The 18,584-nt window shown below is 41.4% G+C and overlaps 1 protein-coding gene across 4 annotated transcripts; it reads left to right on the top strand.

The window, feature by feature from the left end:
* The first annotated feature begins 8,740 nt into the window (after positions 1–8,740).
* AKAP17A (A-kinase anchoring protein 17A) lies at positions 8,741–16,648 on the top strand. 4 transcript variants are annotated; one of them, XM_017816715.1, is made up of 6 exons: positions 8,741–8,806; positions 9,143–9,278; positions 9,619–10,361; positions 12,359–12,507; positions 13,129–13,369; positions 14,822–16,648. In XM_017816715.1, the coding sequence occupies exons 3-6, from the start codon at positions 9,687–9,689 to the stop codon at positions 15,716–15,718; spliced, it is 1,962 nt and encodes a 653-aa protein (XP_017672204.1). In that variant the 5' UTR covers positions 8,741–8,806; positions 9,143–9,278; positions 9,619–9,686; the 3' UTR covers positions 15,719–16,648. The 4 variants fall into 4 exon arrangements, with proteins under 4 accessions (XP_017672204.1, XP_017672206.1, XP_017672205.1 ...); XM_017816717.1 differs by having other exon boundaries at positions 8,746–8,806; positions 9,143–9,218; XM_017816716.1 differs by having other exon boundaries at positions 8,748–8,806; positions 9,143–9,171.
* The last annotated feature ends 1,936 nt before the right edge of the window (positions 16,649–18,584 follow it).

Below are 18,584 nucleotides of genomic sequence, written 5' to 3'. Positions count from 1 at the left end.
GGTTTAGACCTCAGCATCACACAGGCTGTAGAATATCACCCACTGATTTATGCCCTGAGGTCACTAACTACTAGCTGAACAACAGAGATTTGAGAAAGGCATCACAACAAATTTTGCATACTGGGCAATTTAGATGCTAAAACAAATTTCCTTTATCTTTTAAACTCATCAGTTAATGAACTACCACATTTCTGGTGCCCAGAGTCTGGACTGAAAGGTAGATCTTGCTAGAAACCAAATACCTCGGGTTCATAACAACAAATAGTTGCTTCTGTGTTAAGAACATTCTGGTTTGACCATGTTGTAAAAATGTGCCGACAATTTTCGTTGTGGGTTTGTTTCCCTCTGGGCTGAGATAGGAGATAAGCTTAGGCTTCCCACCTTACTTGAAGAACCCTATGAAACATGAAGATCCCGTAATCCTCCTACTGAAAGGATCCTAAGGAAAAAAGATCAACTGTTTGATCCTTGGGAGAGGGAGATTCAGCATTTGTCTCCTGCAGAGAGCTGAGATGAAAACCTCAAATCCATACCTGACTTGGGTCTTGAGTAGTTTAGGCTCCTCCCAACTGGCTGTTTAGAACCTCACTTAAACTGTTTGACTCCCTCCATGCACTGTGCGCAGGTATGCCCATATGAAGCAACAGCTTCTCACTTAAATTTTAAGTATCACTGTGTGTAATTCCTTTAGCTGGAAAGTCTTTATGGAGAAGTTTTAACAGGGAAGGAAATTCAACTTCAGTCTGCTGGACAAGCAGGTCAACTATCAAATTGCTTTCTTCTGCGTACTGTGTATGTTATTATCAGTTATCATGAACTTAGACTTAGCAGGCCTTGATAGTTTATACTTACAAAGATGCTGCTTTGCTTTCAAACTGATGTGCCATCTCCCTAAACTCACTATTTTAGTAAGAACAGGCCAGAATGTCAGTGAAAGACTGCTGAGAGGAGAGTCAGGGCAACATCAAACATTTGCCTAAAACTGTATTTCCCTGCAATTTCATGATCAGAAAAACTTGCTTAAAAAGAGTCATGGTCCCTGAAAAACTGGTTGAGATCACAGGAACGACATCCATCTTTGTGAAGAAAATTGGGGTAGTCCAGCTCTGTAGGGAAGGGTGATAAAACTGTAGATAATCACTGATGTAGAATTTAAATTCTTCAAGTCCTCCTACAAAACCATAATCCACAATATTCAATATTGTGACCATTGTGCCATATATATGTAAAATTTTTAAACACATTGTAGAATCACAGAATGGCTTGGATTGGAAGGCACTTCAAAAACCATCTAGTTCCAACCTGCTGCCATGGGCAGGGACACCTTCCACTAGACCAGGTTGCTCAAAGCCCCATCTAACCTGGCCTTGAACATTCCCAGGGATGGGGCACCCATAACTTCTCTGGAAAATCCACTCTCATGCCTTACTACCCTTATAGTGAAGAATTTCTTCCTTATATCTAATCTAAATGTATTCTCTTTCCCTTTAAAGCTATTCCCCCTTGTCCTATCACTACATGTTCTTGTGAAAAGTCCCTCTCCAGCTTTCTTGTAGGCACCCTTTAGGTACCGGAAGGTGCTATAAGGTCTCCCCAGAGCCTTCTCTTCTCCAGGCAGAACAGCCTCAACTCTTTCAGCCTGCCTTCATAGGAAAGGTGCTCCAGCCCTCTGATCATCCTCATGGTGGACCTTTGGACCTATTCCAATAGGTTCTTGTCTTTCCTGTGCTGAGAGCTCCAGAACTGGATGCAGCACTCTGGGTGGGGTGCCATGAGAGCTGAGTAGCGGAGCAGAATCCCCTCCCCTTGACCTCCTGTCCACACTGCTTTTGGTGCAGCCAAGGATACAATTGGCTTTCTGGGCTGCAAGTGCACATTGCCAGGTCAGGTTCAGATGTTCATACACCTATGCCATCAAGTCTGTCTCCTCAGGACTACTCTCAATCAATTCTCTGCACAGGCTGTATTTGTGCTTGGAATTGCCCTGACCCAGGTGCAAGGCCAGAAGGAAAGAAACATTAAAAAATTCCATCCCTTAGCTCAATAAGCAAAGGCTTTCTAAAAAAGGTAAAAAGTGCTCTGGAATACCAGCAAGCTTGTGAAGCCAGAAAAATATCACTGAAACCTAGTAGAGATATTCATTTTTTATACCACCTATTTTACCAGCAAAGGGTAAAGTGGGCAGTTGAAGCTAAAGACAAAAAGGTTTTTGGCTTTGCAGCTTTTCCCAGACAAATTTATTTCCCACACAGTCTCTCAAACAAAACAATCTGGCTGTTATGAAGCCTTCCCCTTTATATAGGTCAAAGGATCTTGCAGTCATGACATTTTCCCTTTTTAAATCATACCCTGTGACTCACAATTAAGTCCCCTTGCACTAACCTAAATAACTTTTCCCATTCTTTTGTGCAAAGCTTGCTTCATATGGTTATTTCATACCAAATTATAAGTAAGACAACAATTAAGCTATAGTACAAGTAGCTGAAAATACTCTGTTAAGTTAGAATTATTATTTTTATAAATAAAACTGCTTGACAAGAATCATTGCATTCTATCCCCACTTGCAGAAAACTGTCACTTTATCCTTAAAACAGGACTGTCATTATATTAAAGATAATTCCTGACCAAAGACATGAAATATATGGCAACCTTCCTTCTCCTTCTGTTTCCTCTTCCTATCATGACAATAATACTACTGCAAATAGAATAGGGAAGTGCAGGTTAAAGAGAAAACTAATGAAAAAAAATTTATTTCATTGCACTGTTAGGAAAAATAGCTCACCTGCAGTGATGTTGTGGGTCTGGCAGCCAGAATACTGGAAACTCCCAGAATTTATGTGAGTGTCTAGACATTGACAGAATAAGTAAATCCTACATAGATGATGTGTCAAACTTTTTTGTGGTGCAGCTCAAGACAAACCACTCTACACCTGAAGTTGATGTTACTAAACCAGACTTATTATCTTTATTTCTCCTACTTTTACATTTTCTAGCACTTCCTGATAACACATCAGGTAACAGTACCTGAATATCTGCTCAAAAACCTTATCTTTTTGGAAGCTTTCGGTCTCTGTCTGGAAGTTGATTGCTGTCCAATATGTGGTACCTACATGACTTTAGAATTCCATTCTGACTACCAAAGCTTTTTTCATATCTGGGAAGAGAAGGCAGGAGGGTATTTACAACTTAATAGTAGGGTGACTTGTCATTCTCTAGCACAGAATCACCAGACCACCTGAGGACTTTCCCGACACAAACCTGAGTGTCTCTGCCAGCTGCAGAAAGAGCTTAGGGGGATATCAGTTTGTATATATACTTGTATGTGTGTTTGCATATATAGACTGATACATAGTAAAAGATATAGAAGTATATATATATATATATATATATAGTGGTCCAGAAACAAACCTTGATTCAACTTTGTCAGTGATTTGGGTGATCTGATGATTATTTCAACTGTCTTAGTCTGCATCTCAGTATAAACCCACTACCTGTAATAGAAATTACTAGAAGACATTTTTTAAGATGTAAAGCTTAAAATGGATGAGCCCTGGCAGCACATTCTGAGACATATTGGCAGTACCTGTGTGCATGAAAAGAGCAGAGTTATGAGCAAATCAAATGTGACCAGGCTTGGTCATCCTTCCTTTGTTTAGCTTATCAGATTTCACAATCAGACCTTGGGAAATGAGGAAGAAGGATTGCCAGGGGCAAAAAGCAAATATAGCAAAAACTCAGCAGAGCATTCTACCATAGATTCCCCTGACATCTCCCATGAGTGTGTTGGGAAGCAAGGCTGTGCTATAGACATTGCTGCTGAAACATGGAATTGATGCCATAGCCACTTATGCCAGATCTGTCAAAATATCTCTGGTCTTTCTGGATTAAGTGAAACATAAGTGGGGAGAGAAGGCTGAACCTACAGATGTGATCTTGGTCCTTAAAAGATCTTGTCTTCTTCAGAAATGTATAGTTCTACAATGGCAATAATGCAGTTTCACCTCTTTTAAAAAGAGTCTTTGGGGTGTCAACAGTTGCACTCGTATTAAATCTTGTGGAATTTGTCAAGAGAAATATACTACTGAGGAAGGTTATTGGTATTAACTCATTGCTCTTTTCTGCATCAGAAAAGCCATTAGCTCTTGCTTTTCACTCCATAAATTACTAAGAAAATTTTTGGATTTAAAAAGTGTACATTAAAACATGAGATGCTTTTATGATTGGTATCAACCTGTAATGTGTAATACTATGGGGGAAATACTTAATTTTCTAGTGTTAATTTGAATCACATTCAAATATTTCCCCCTAAATGGGTAAGGGAAAAAAAAGTAGAAAAAACTCCAGATCTTTTAGACTTTGACTTATTTTAAGTGATAACTATTGAAATCTGTCACTAAGTGAAAGCATCTCATGGTTGCCTGTATAAAAAGTGCAATTATCAATAATGCATCTGACAGCATGGTACTAAAGCTATTTAAAACACAGATCTTGCTAATGAGCATAGTACAATGTGTTTTTGCAATTAAATCTATTTTTGTTTGTTTGTTTTCTAGGCTACACCACATTATGGTTTGACCAGACAGTTCATAAACCAGTACCACAACAGATGCTAATTCTGCCTCAGTGAAAGCAAAATGCAGAAATTTTGCCATTTCTGTTCAGTGTGAGATAGATGGCAGTGAGCCCTTTCACAGAGATAAATTATTAGAAATTTATCTGCTCTGCATTGTGTGCTCCTACTCTGTGCAAACAAGAGTAATTCTCTGCCAAAAGGCTAAGTTAGAGAGAGTGAAACTGTCTCTGTATGTTGTCATAATCTATTGCTTTAAACAGAATATAATAATTAGGCCTAATGAGAACCAGCCACAGGAAGTAATGATTAATTCTAGTTAATTGAAATTGCCCCATATCAGCATAGGTACTACTTCCAATGTTATATATTCTTTCCAAGGCAGAAAATATGTCACACCCATACACTTCACTGACAGACAGAACTCAGTTAGATTAAAAAAAACCCAACAATAAACCTCCAAACAAAAAAGAGTAGAACTACTGAAAGGAAATGAAATTATTTGTGGAGCCATTTCTTACTATGGGAAATAAACCAATACATTTTAGGTTCATTCCTCTGTTCCTACCCACTTCAGGGATTAATTTTGCTTTGTGAGAAGAGGCTATTTAGAGTCTGAAACGAACATTGCAATGTCTCTTCAACAGTTACACAATCTCTTCATCTGAGAGATTCTTCTGTGCTGCTGCTTCCATTTCCAAATACCATTCATAAACTGTTCAACTGTGAAGTGAATCATTCAGTTTTCCCTCAGTGTGGGAGAGAATAAAGAGATGTCCCCTGTTCAACGACAACAGAAAACAAAAATCACATCCAAAGAAACCACAGGGTGCCACATACACTGTTTCTAAGAAGATATGTGCCAGGAATATTTCTGGACATTATATAGTAGAAAAAATTTGGATAGGCATGGGAGACAAATCATTCCCCAACAGACACAGATAAGTTTTAAACTAAAAGTAGGTTTTTAATATTCTTTGGTGCGTTTTGGAGAGGAAAGAAGATGAAAGGAAGGAAAATGGAACTATACTGGGTTGTTGTTTTATCTTATGTAAATACATAACATCTCATGTGCATTACCACAAATGACCATTAAGGCTGAGAAAGTAGTGCATTTCAGGAAGAGCAGAAGTACACAGATAGGACCATGCATAGTTGGGAGAATTATATCCTCTTCCAAGAAAGGAAGAATGGTCAGTATCATGACATGAATACAAAACATAGTATCTGCTGTTTATAGCCTATTTTAATTGTGTTTATGAATAGATCTGTTACATAAATGTAAATAACAAGCGCTCCCTCTAGTGAGATTTTCTGGGATTTGGTGTTTTAACTACTGAAGATACAGATGAGAAAGTTTATAGGTAGAAGTGAGATCTTCTATAAGACTATCTGTTTGAAGTCAGAAAAAAGGTACAAGCTTTTAGACATACTAGAAGGTTTTTTTAGGTCATTAGCACAATGTATTTGACAGAATTGGGGAGAGTCAATGTCTTACAGTAAAAAACCAGATTTACATACACAGTTGCTCTTGGATGCTGATGTTTACTTTGCTGGTTTATCCTTCTTCCCTGTAGGTGTGATATCCTTTTTTTACTGATGTTGACTTCAGATTCTGAAAGCCAAAGGGACACATTTCATTTACTTATTTAGGTATCTCACTACAGTGAAAAAATAACACATCTGCCAAAGGCAAAAGACTGCATTTCAGCAGACACACTGTTTACACTTGCTGCAATGCAGTATTGATGCTTGACTACATCTTTTAAAAGTTATGTACATTATCACTACTTCTTCTTATCTTACAATATTATTAAATGTAATGCTTGTAACAGTTCTTTCCAGCACATTGGAAAAAATAATCTATGATAGCTCTCAAGGTTGTGGCTGATGTCATGTCACAGGTAACCTCAGTTCTGGTATTTTGTAACTTTTCAGAGCATTGTCCTAGTCTTTGAGTTTAAAATACAGAATATTGATTTCTGGCAGAGTCTCAGAGGGTAGGGCTATCATGCACAGGATTCAAAATTGTTGCCATATGCAGTGTCTCGCTGTGCTGCTACTGAAATTCTCCAGAACCTACTCAGGTCAGCTTTGTGCGCTCCCAAGTGGAAGTTTGTAGCAGAAGGCGACATACTACGCAGGGGCTCTCAGACCATAAACCACACACTGTTTCTAACAGTTGTATGGTAGCTGTAGTTCCTGATTCTGTGTTTATACTACTACTTAACCATAAAAGAGAGTACAACCAGCAGTTATCAGCATCTGCGACATGAAATAGCACTTCTGCGCAACAGCTGTGGTCTCACTGCAGCTGCTGGATTGATGGTGACCTCCTGCACTGAAGTCAATGACTCTTTAAAGTCATTATTTCCACCCAGCCTGCTGCTGAAGGTTACTGCCATCGTAACCTTTCTCAAGGGGTGGGAGTTTATCCCAGGTGGAGCCTGGTGCCTGTTTTAAAATGCTGGAGCAGGGGCAGGAAGGTGCTGTAGTGGTTGAGCCACTGGATGAGGCTAGGAGCCTGACAGCAGTAGCAGGAACAGCTCAAGGGGTAGGGATAAGCAGCAAGAAATTGAAAGAAGTAGGTGGGGGCATGCAACTACAGCCACAGGGTTGAAACTTGGGTTCTCTGAGAACACGGGCACACACATCTGGAGATAATGAAGTCAGTACGTATGTGGCAACTTCTGCATCTTTCACTTGCTGTAAGCCCAAGTATGAGGAATCTGATGATGATAAAGCTGCAGTGACAAGGTCCGATGAGTTAACTGCAAAATAGTATAAGACCATTTAAGAACTGTACTTGAGGATCAAAATATTGCTTTGCTATTCTCATAGAAACTCCTTTTCAGACCTTAACTCTGCATCAAATCTATAGAAAAAAAGGTAATCTTTGATGCCAAACAAGTGGTTGTGTAGAAGTCTCAAGTTTGCTGCCAAGGTGTAACCAGGATTCAGCTTCCTGCTGTAGGAGTCTAAGGAGATGCTCTAGGGAATTGGAGATGGCAGCTGAGGTGCAGCAGTAGGTTCAACCCAGGATTTGAAAAGACTCACACCCTCCTAATGTGGCAGCTGAAAGCCCAGTAGGACTCAGACCCCATGCCCCTGAGATGATCTAGGAGGCTCAATTCAGTTGTCTAACTCACATGCTCCCTGCCACTGGGGATGCTGCATGTTATCCAGCACAACTTCCATCTGACAGAATAGTCAAATCTCCTTGATGGTCACATGGCATATTTTCCAGACCCTTGTATGGATATCTTGGATATCTGACAGTACCTCAAACAGCACTAGTCACTCCTGCTATTGAACTACATTATGTATTGTCGATTTTTGTTTTTCTTTTACAAATACAGAGTCTGGGTTTGTTTTCAAACACAGCAAAAGTATTGGAAAGATGTGGTAAGCAGCACGTCTCCCTCAGTCGCCAGTGACCTCAGTCACCCCTGCTCTGCCTTCAAGATGAGGTGGCCTTGGGCAGGGTGGCTGTGCCCTCGGTGTCCCAGGCTGACAGAGGGAAAGCATGTCCTGTGGAGTGCATCTGAGGGGCTGCTTAGCCTGGAGAGGAGGAGGCTCAGGGGAGACCTCATCACTGGCTACAACCACCTGAAAGGAGGTTGTAGCCAGGTGGGGGTTGGTCTCTTCCCCCAAGCAACCAGGACAAGAGGACATATTTGCAAGCTGTGCCAAGGGAGGTTTAGGCTGGACATTGGGAAGAATTTCTTCACAAAACCAGCAATTAGATATGGGAATGGACTGTCCAGAAAGTCACCATCCTTAGAACTGTTTAAGGAAAGACTGGACGTGGCACTAGTGCCATGGTCTAGTTGACATGGTGGTGTTCAGTCATGGGTTGGACTCAGTGGTTTCCAACCTAATTCCAACCTGTGAATCTGTGAAAAGGGGAAACTGCCGTACTAGGAAACACAGCTGTCCACACACGCTGGGTGCGCGCCCGCTAACCACGCTGTGCTGTGTGTGTCCCTGTGGCACAGCACGAAACGCGGGCCGGGTATTCACCCACAAAAGGGCGGAAACACTTCCCCTGTGACCCGCTGCTCTCCCGCCCCGCCGCCAGGTGGCTCCTCCCGCCTTGGCGAGGCGCTACCATAGAGCGCGGCCGCCCCGCCCCGCCCGGCCCGGCCGCTGCGGCACCGGGTCGCGAGGAGGCGGAAGCGGAAGCGATGTCGATCCCGGCGGCGCGCGCGGTGTGACGCGTCCCGGCGGCTGCGGGTGAGGCGGGAGGGGGGTACTGTCTGGGAGCGGGACACGGACGGAGGGACGGAGAGAGGGAGGCGGGAGGCGGACCTGGGCTCCACCGCCGGGGAGCGCGCCGAGGAGGAGGCGGCGGGGCGTGCGGGTGACCCTGGGACCGGCGGGCGGCCTTCCCGCGGAGCCGCTCCGGGGCAGGTGCCGGCGGGCCATGCGGCCGGGGGTGGCCACTGCCTGCGGAGGGACTCGCAGCGCTCCCCCGCCCTGTCCTGCGGGGGCCGCTCGGCGCTGCCAGCAGGGTCGGGGCGGTGCGGCTTCGGGCTCTTAAATCAAAAGAGCGCTTTTCTCTCGTTGCAGACACTTTCCAGATCTTCCTTCCGGAGAACGTGAGATCTGCCTCGGCGCCAGCCTGCTGGGGTTCCCTGGTTGTTAAGTAAACTTGGGAGCGGTGTGACATCGCGCCGCCAGTCCCTTCCCTCCCTTCTGAGAAAGGGTAGCTGCTTTCTGAGCCATCACATACCAACCTCATGTATTCCTAAGATTGTCATCAGCTTCTTGCTTTCTATTCTGAGGCCTTACAGAGATTTAATTACTTATAGGCTCTAGCGGTTATAAAGTAGTTTAAGATGTTTGTACTACTCGGTTTTAGTTATCTAGTTCACTGCTGTATTAAGAGACATCGTTTTAACTTGGGAATGGTTAAATCGCCAAAGAATTAAATTATTTATGGATAAGGGCTATTTTATTTGACTACTGTTGGCCTGCAACTTAAACTTGCATCTTTTATTTTTTTATCCTATGCTTTTTCTTTGTTATGGCTGCTGCAACAATAGTTCATGATACATCAGAAGCTGTAGAGCTCTGTGCTCCCTGTGGGTTATACCTTAAGCCCATTACAAAAATGACCATCAGTGTGGCCCTTCCTCAGCTGAAGCAACCGGGAAAATCCATTTCGAACTGGGAGGTGATGGAAAGATTGAAGGGGATGGTGCAAACTCACCAGTTTTCCACTCTGCGGATTTCTAAAAGCACAATGGATTTCATTCGGTTTGAAGGAGAGGTTGAGAACAAAAGTTTGGTTAAATCTTTCCTGGCATGCCTTGATGGCAAAACAATAAAGTTGAGTGGCTTCTCTGACATTTTGAAAGTGCGTGCTGCAGAGTATAAGATTGACTTTCCCACCAGACATGACTGGGACTCGTTTTTCCGTGATGCAAAGGACATGAACGAAACTTTGCCGGGGGAAAGGCCGGACACCATTCACTTGGAGGGCTTACCTTGCAAGTGGTTTGCAGCAAAGGAGACAGGCTCGGAAAAGCCAAGCGAAGAAGTCCTGATAAAAGTTTTCCAGAAATTTGGAGAAATCCGTAATGTGGACATACCTATGCTGGACCCTTACAGAGAAGAAATGACTGGCAGAAATTTCCACACTTTCAGTTTTGGAGGCCATTTAAATTTCGAAGCTTATGTCCAGTACCGGGAGTACGCGGGTTTCATCGAGGCCATGAACGCTCTGCGAGGGATGAAGCTCATGTACAAAGGCGATGATGGCAAAGCAGTGGCTTGCAATATCAAGGTGAGAGACTGCAAGCTTTTTTTTTTTTTTTATGGGAACACATATGAAAGACCAAATACAAATAAATGTTATTTCCATAGTGCTTGAAACCTACCTCTGTGTACTGTGGTGATGACAACAGACGACATTGACAGCGCTCATGTAGCTTCATGGAACAGCCCTAATACAATTTTAAATAGAAAACGTTGGCAGAAAAATGTGTTGTTAGACTGTGTGAGCAAAGTGAGTCGAGTTTTACTTTTTCCTTAACAAGACAGTTCCAGAAATGAGAACTGCTGATGGAAGGATCAGGTTTACAAACATCACTTTCTAAATAGTTTTAGAAAATAACGTGTGTTTGTAGATTTTGTGGTTTCACTTAGAATTCTAATTCTGAACAAGTTCAGACAGATTTCACCAAAAGGTTGAGTTTAAAGTGCATAGTTCTTTCTTGTGTTCCCTACAAATTGGAATTTGGAGAGGGGTGGAAATTTCATAGCCTCTGTATTTGGTCCCTGTATTGACAATGAGCTCTACCAGACAAGTGTCAGAACTGTGAAATTTAATGGCTTGTATGGCCTGGGGAATACACAGTTAATCATTAGTGTACCTCACATACAGAAGGGCTCCACAAAAATTTAAATGGGAGTGGTGATCTCTACCACAGTTTCATGTGAATGCACTAGCCTTAATTTATAATATTTACGTACTGTGTTTTCCAGTACTATTTTTCTGTAACCTGTTTGTCTTAGAAATTACAGCTATGATAGGAGAGATCAAGACAGTCAGTTCAGATGTAGTACCTATGAAAGCTTGGCCTCAAGAAAACTTACTCTGGGGGTGATTTGAGCATTTACATGTTGGCTGAGTGTTTGCCAATATGTTTCAGTATGCCCAATAGTCATTCATCAAACCAGAAATTGCATTTCAGAAAAAAAACTAGAGTATTCCTGTGTGTAATGTGGAAACATGCAAATATTTATGCAAGTTTAGTCAGTGTAAGTAAAATGCTGTAATCTTGTTATCAAAGCTTGTCAGTTGCGGCATAAAAACTGTGGCTTAGCCCAGTGAAATTCAAACTGTCACTTGCACACAGAGGATCAGGGTTCCCAAATTTAGTTTGGCTGTGCAAGAGGAAGCATGTCTTCCTGGCAGCTGCCCTGTCAGGACAGATACCTGTCATACAAGGTCACAACACCTTGTGTGTTTCTACCTATCTGTCCTTTCAGCCTGTTAGTGAAACATCATTTTACGTAGAGCCTGGGTGAATTAAACTGCAGAGCGTGTGCCCCTTGTTCTCTTCCCCATGGTTCATGACTATGAATCTGCAGGAATGTTTTAGAGACACCTGGCTCCACACAGAATGAGAGATAAGGACACCAGGGCTGTGGTGTCTTCTGGTGTCCTGTTCCAACATCCAACTGGACATGGCCAAGGTGTGTTCATGTGTCCTGGAAGTTTACTGTTTTTGAGGTCTTGTTGATCAGATGTGCGTATCTTCCTTGGGATCCTCAGTCCTGCGTACCTCAGTTTGGGAATCTTGGTGTTAGAACTGGTGGGAAGGCACTTGCTTAAACCAGGTGCTGAATGTTGTAGAACTATTTCATTTGCTAAATTTAAGAATCAGTTTTAAACAGAAATGGGCCTGTGTTTAGACCAATTTCTACCTAATGCTGTACAGTCCCTAACAGCGTGCGTATATTAAGAGTTCTGTATGTGCCTGTTCTGACATGTTGAAAACATTGTGCAGCCACAGCCTAAGCCACAACTGGGGTTTATGTTCCTTGTGGGACACAGAAGTGTAAATTGGTATCTGATCTTGCTAGTGCACAGTCATTTAATAGCTAGTTACCTGGTTACAGTAGCTGGTGCTTGCTCTGGGTACATAGAGAAGTTCTCTTTCTTTTAAAAAAGGGTTTGTATTGCTGATTGTACTTACACTGAGGTCTAGGTTAAAATTGGTAGGTTGTCAGGGATTTTTAATTCTGTCTCTTTGTTTTCAATTGTATCCTGTAAAGGTTTCTTTTGACTCAACAAAACACCTCAGTGATGCATCAATTAAGAAACGTCAACTTGAAAGGCAAAAGCTTCAAGAGCTTGAAAAACAGAGGGAAGAACAAAAGCGTAAAGAGAAAGAAGCTGAGGAAAAACAAAAAGAGGAAGAAAGGTATTTATTGCTTTTTGCTTAGTTATGTTTTTAACTATCAGGCATATCAAAACCATTGTTACTCCTTCATATCAGTGTCAAAAGATAGAAGATAGAAACAGAAGTTTCCTGTAGCTAAAGTGAAACACTTAAATCTGAATGGGGTTATTTAGGTTATAACTTATACTTACGTTCATTTCAAAACTCTAAACCTGCAAAATACTCAATTTCCCAAAAATTTTGCTGTTAGACACCTGATCTCAGAAACCCTTGGCCTTTAGCATAAGCTACCATTTTGTCCTAATGACTGAAATAAAAACCACCACCCCTGCACACATTACTTGACTTGGTATTTTACTTCTCATCATGATAATTCTCTACCCGGTTGCCTGATGCATGGTTATCGTCTCTGGTCAAATAGGTTTGTAGCCATATTTTGTCTTTGTTTTTAAAAAATGGCAGGCTGATGACTGCTTGCTCTTGCAAATAATGGTTAAAATGTTCAGTTTTCTACTTTTGTTCTTCAGTAATCAATAACAGTTACTTAAAAAGAAATTTACTTAAAGTATAAAAGATTTTTTTACATAGGAATCTAAAATTGTAACTGGCCTAGATAAGGTAAAAATATTAATTTCTTTTTAGGAAGCAGAGAGAGCTTGAAGAGTATGAGAGAGAGAGAAAAAGAGAAGAGAAGTTGCGCAAGAGAGAACAGAAACAGAAAGATCGTGAAGTTCGACGAAACAAAAAGCAGCTTGAAAAGCTTCAAGCTGAAGAACAGAAAAAACTGCAAGAAAAGATAAAGCTAGAAGAAAGGAAGCTCCTGCTAGCTCAGAGAAATCTGCAGTCCATTAGATTAATTGCAGAACTGCTAAGCAGAGTAAAGGTAACTTCAGTATTTATTTCAGAAGCTAATGAAGAAAGCAGCAGAACAAAGCCTGACTTGAGAGGGGTGGGGAGCATTGTTCATTAAACAACAGGTTTACTACCTCTTTGGATGCTATTCCTTAGACAAAAAAATCAGAAAAGCACAGTGAAACAGTATTTCTCCCTTGGAAAATTATGCACGTATAGGTAAATGGAAGAGTGAACTTGAAACTGTAGTTCTTAATAACATTTTTTACCTGAAAAGTAATTGGCAGGCTTGCTCTTAAGTCCAGTAAAAGAATGTGTGAGCTTGATAAAGTGAACTAAAGGTGGAAGATAAGATGCAAAACTCCTTTTTTTTTTAGTTCCAGTTTTGATGCTGTTACCCATCTGGCTTTCAGCAATTCTGTTAACTGTTCTTTGCAATTTCAAAGAATAAACTTTCATTAGTTGATATTTGAAAATGTACAGAATTATTTTTCTGTAGAAAAAGAACTGTCAGCAAAGGACTTAAATGTTAGGTCCTGTCTCTAACAGTGTTGTTATTTTTTCACTGAAACAGTGAAGCTTAAGACTTGGATAAAGTCATGTTAGGGTGTAATGTATGCTAAGTATTTTCTGCAGAAATGAAAGCTGTGTGGCAAAGCATGGTTTTTTTCCTTCATGCCGGTGTGCCTCAGGAGTGCACTCTTGAATTCATAGAGTGCTATGTACAGACCAGTTATATAGTAGAAGAAGGGAGAAATGCTTTTGGCAGGCTTTTAAACTTTGTAGCTGCAGAATAGAAGGGTTGCCTGATGAAACAGGGAGTATGTTTCTGTCACTTGGAGAATTCTAAGGTCTACACTAAGCTGTTTGGCTGGGTCAGTATAAAAAAAATGTTTAAACTGACTTTTTCAGTATCATGGTTTCTAAAGTGGTTGACAAAATGGGAATCAGTTTCTACGTAATATTTGTCTGTTTTATATACGTAAATACATAATATTTCCGCTGGTTTTTATGAATTCGTTGTAAAGTCATCTACAAACTGCAGATTGCAATCATCTAAGAGAAAGATGATTTTATTTTTAAATTTGGCTGAAACCTTCAAGTGTTGACCCTGATAAATGTATTTCAATATTGCAGATTTCACATTGTTCTAGCTCTTGTTACTGTTGTTATATTAAGGAGACATACAGACCAAGCTTTGGTTTTGCTGTGTGAAACAGCTAGGAGCAATTAACTCTCCAGAATCGTGAACCAATAATGTTTCACCTCAAAAAGTTGTGTGTTAGTGGGTTTTGTTGGTTGATTGGTTTGGGTTTTTTTTCCCTTAAGGAAACGTCATTTTATTTTGGGATGGTTAAGTTCTGTTTGTTAGATTTAATTTTCCTGCCATATTGCTACTTTTCTGTTAAGGTACAACTTGAAAGCATGAGCAGGTATATAAATGTTTTTTCGTTTATTCTTATCTTCTTTTTGACTGTTTTAGACAGTAAAGCTTTTGGAGCAAGAACAGAACGAAGAAAAGATTTGTCTTCAGCAGCTAGAGGAGAGACGGAGGCTCCAGGAGGCTGAGCTTAAACGTGTGGAAGAGGAAAAAGAGAGAGCACTGGGGTTGCAGAGGAAAGAAAAGGAACTGAGGGAGAAACTACTGAATAATCTTCTGAGCAAGAAAATGGATGCAGTTAATCAAAACAAAGAAGAACCTGAAGCATCTCATTCTGACGTACTGAAAAACCCTAGTGGTGTTTCACACACTGTGTCATCCAGCTGCATCACTTCTACCTCAGGACAGGCCGTTACTGGCAAACTGGCTTCCGGCTCTCAAACAGAAGTAGCATCCCCTGAAAGTGTAAACACTCAATGCAAGTACTTAAATGGCAACATTCATAACAAAGTTCCCATCAAAGAAGGTCAGAATCTTCATACTACAAACTCTGAGAGGTGTTCTGAGAAAAGAGGTTTAGGGGTACTGTCATGTGTTCCCACCAATAGCCAGGACCAGAAGAGCCTCTCTAGCTGTGACCAGAATACGCACAGGAAGGGCTCACACTGTGAGCAGGACAAACGTAGCACAGAGCCAAGGAGAAGAAAGAGCCGTTCATGTAGTAGCATAAATAGTGATGACAGTAAGGGTAAACGAGAGAGCAGCAGACACAGAAGAGATGTGAGTTACCGGGATGAGAAGCGCAGGAAAGAAAGGAGGTATTATAGGCGCTCTAGCAGAAGTTACAGCCCTCGACGAAGCCGTAGTCCTCGTCGGAGAAGTGTAAGCCCCAGGCGTTCACGTTACAGGAGAACTCGCAGTAGGGAACGTAGACGAGACAGAAGGGAAAGAAGTCGTAGTCGCAGAAGTGTGAGCAGGAGACGAAGGCACCGGAGGTGATCACGGAGCAAGCGAAGGAGTACTTGGAGTGGGTAGTGGAGGCCTTGACTCCTTTGAAAGGCTGTGATTGGACAAAAGGGCCAGAAAGTTGTAAACCAGACCTCATCGGTGTGACTGCTATAGAAAACACGTTTGTTTCACCAATGCTTAGGTTGCATCTAGTCCCTGAAATCAAGAACATAGATGCCTGATTTTTATTGACCTTTGTTGTCTCTTTCTATGTTTCTACCACAATGTAGGTATAACCACCTGTGCTTGTGCTAAAAGCCAGTCTATTTTCTTCACTTTCAGTTTTCTAAAGCTTAATTTTAGTGTGTTAAGTTTTTGTATCACCTAATTTGGCTTGAAAAATACATGGATGCCAGTTATAGGAACTACAGAGGTGACAAGCTATTACATACAGATTTGATTTGAAGTGTTTTCTGGTTTAATCAATGAAAACATGTTTAACAAAGTAGAGTTTTTACTGAATGAGGTGGATAGCAGGACTTTCATATTTTTCTTAAAACTGACTATAAAGATATGCAGGATACCTTTTAAATTGCTATGATTCCTTCGTATGTCTTTATGATGCCAAGCTTTGTGGCCCAAACTATTCTGACATGTAATGCCTTTGTATAATTATACTTTCCATGTAAGAGAGACACACTGGTGTAGGAAGTAAGAAGCGGTGGTAAAATCGTTGGAAGTTGTTCCAATATTTTGTTGACATTTGGCTTTGTAATTACTTCAGGTGGCATAGAGCTACTTGAAGCATTTTTTCAGGTATATAAAGAGCTATGCGTTATCTTGAAAAAGGGGCCTTCTTGCTAAATTATTTTTACTTGTCGTGTTAAAAGTAAGGCTGCAGTGTCTCTTGTTAAATCCATTTAAGAATACTTTTGCTTCTAAAATGCAGCTCAGGAATATTAAAAGCTATAACAGTACAGTTGAAGAGTTTATTTTGCATTTTTATGGTAAAATTAAAAAGAAAACTTTCCAGTGAACTGAAGTTGCTGTTTTCCTATGTCAGTATATTAAAATCTGCAGAAGTGCTGTATAAGAAGAACCTGTTTGTTGAAAACATCACTCAACACATTTGAATAATGAAGGTCAGCTGCTCTTCTTCATTACCCTGTTATGTTACAGCTATGTCAGCTGTTAATTCAGCAGGACGTGCTCTATATCTACAGCCTTCAGATGCCATTTTCCTCACACTGATGCATGAAATCGAAGTGTGTCCATTTCCTTGAGTGTCAGAGGAACACTGTGTGCTGCAGTGCTGGATCCCTGGCTGACTGAGTTTCTATGTTACTTTCAGTGAATGCATGTGGGATTTGTTTTTTACTAGACCATGCTGCTGAAATCTTTGTAGTTACTAGCTGTGAACAGAAAAGGTAGACATTTACAACACTAAATTGTGAGGAGCTGTTGTGTCCCTTGAAGACTGAGAGGCCTAGACAAATCAGAGGGCTGGGCAATCACCAACTATATGAAGTTTAGCAATGACAAGTGCTGGATTCTGCACCTGGGATTGGGCAACCCTGATTGTGTGTACAGACTGGGGAATGAGATGCTGGAGAGTAGCTCTGCAGAAAGAGATCTGGGGATCGTGGTCGATGTGAAGTTGAACATGAGTCAGCAGTGCCCTCGCAGCCAGGAGGGCCAACTGTGTCCGGGGGGGCATCAGGCAAAGCATCACCAGCCGATGGAGGGACACCTCCTGAGTTGAGGGAGTTGATTGTCCTCTACTCTGCACTGGTGTGGCCTCAGCTTGAGGGCTGCATGCAGTTTTGGGCACCACAGCACAAGCAAAAGAGACTATCCAAAGGACGGCTATGAAGATGATGAAGGGCCTTGAGGGGAAGCCGTATGAGGAGCAGCTGAGGTCACTTCATCTGTTCAGCCTGGAGAAGAGGATGAGGGGAAACCTCATGACAATCTACAACTTCCTCGTGAGGGGAACTGGAGGGGCAGGCACTGATCTCTCTGTTGAACAGTGACAGGACCTGAGGGAATGGCCTGAAGTTGTGTCAAGGAAGGGTTTAGGTTAGATTTTAGGAAGATTCTTCACCCAGAGGGTGGTTGGGCACTGGAACAGGCTCCCTGGGGAAATGGGCACAGCACCAAGCTTGCCCAGATTGATATCTTGGGTGGAGGTCTTGATAATATCAGGGAGATAATCAGGGAAATGTCAGTTTATAGTGCTATTTTCAGTAAGTCATAAAGCTATGAATGCAGTGTTGTTTCCGGGGAGTGGAAACAGTTAAAGCAGTAGCAGTTACCAAAAAGTGTTGGAGTCATACTAGAAGAATCTGACAGATAGTTGATAAAAAAAAGGCTGTACTTGATAGGTTATTTTGCTCCAGAGAAGATGCCAAGATTAGTTTTTATATCCCACCCTGAAATGAATAATTCCGTAAGCTCCCTTGACATCTAGGGTAATTTCTGAGGCCTAAGAAAATTACAGAATCATAGAAAGGTTTGGGTTGGACCCCCAAGATTGTCTAGTTCCCACTCCCCCTGCCATGGACCTTCCACTAGTCCAGGTGTCACGGGTAGAGTGGGAGCTTCAGATACAGTTTACTAGAGAAACCCTCCCATCAAGTCACAAGGTGCAGAAAGGACTCCCTTGCTTCCTAAACTCCTCAGAGAGGAGCCTAGGTGCAGCTGGATCCAATCTTAGCCCCAGACTTTGTCAATGGTTTAAGTCTAAGGAATTATGAATCTTTGTACAACTTTGTCCCACAGGATTAAGGATGGCAAACCAAATATATTTATATAAAAATAAATTATTTATTATAATAAATGATTAGACAAGAATATCTTAATCAGAATTATTTTCTACACAGTATAGAAGCTAAAACTACTAGTATAGTAGTATAGT

This window comes from Lepidothrix coronata, unplaced genomic scaffold (assembly GCF_001604755.1).
Source record: "Lepidothrix coronata isolate B3197 unplaced genomic scaffold, Lepidothrix_coronata-1.0 Scaffold57, whole genome shotgun sequence".
NCBI lineage: Eukaryota > Metazoa > Chordata > Aves > Passeriformes > Pipridae > Lepidothrix > Lepidothrix coronata.
The sequence above is the reverse complement of the archived record's forward strand: the minus strand, read 5'-3'. Positions and strand labels throughout refer to the sequence as shown.

Coding starts and splice junctions, on each gene's coding strand:
- AKAP17A (XM_017816714.1), top strand. CDS start 9,600: ATGGCTGCTGCAACAATAGTTCATGATACATCAGAAGCTGTAGAGCTC. Junction 10,362..12,358: donor CAGTGGCTTGCAATATCAAG/GTGAGAGACTGC, acceptor TATCCTGTAAAG/GTTTCTTTTGACTCAACAAA. Junction 13,370..14,821: donor AACTGCTAAGCAGAGTAAAG/GTAACTTCAGTA, acceptor TGACTGTTTTAG/ACAGTAAAGCTTTTGGAGCA.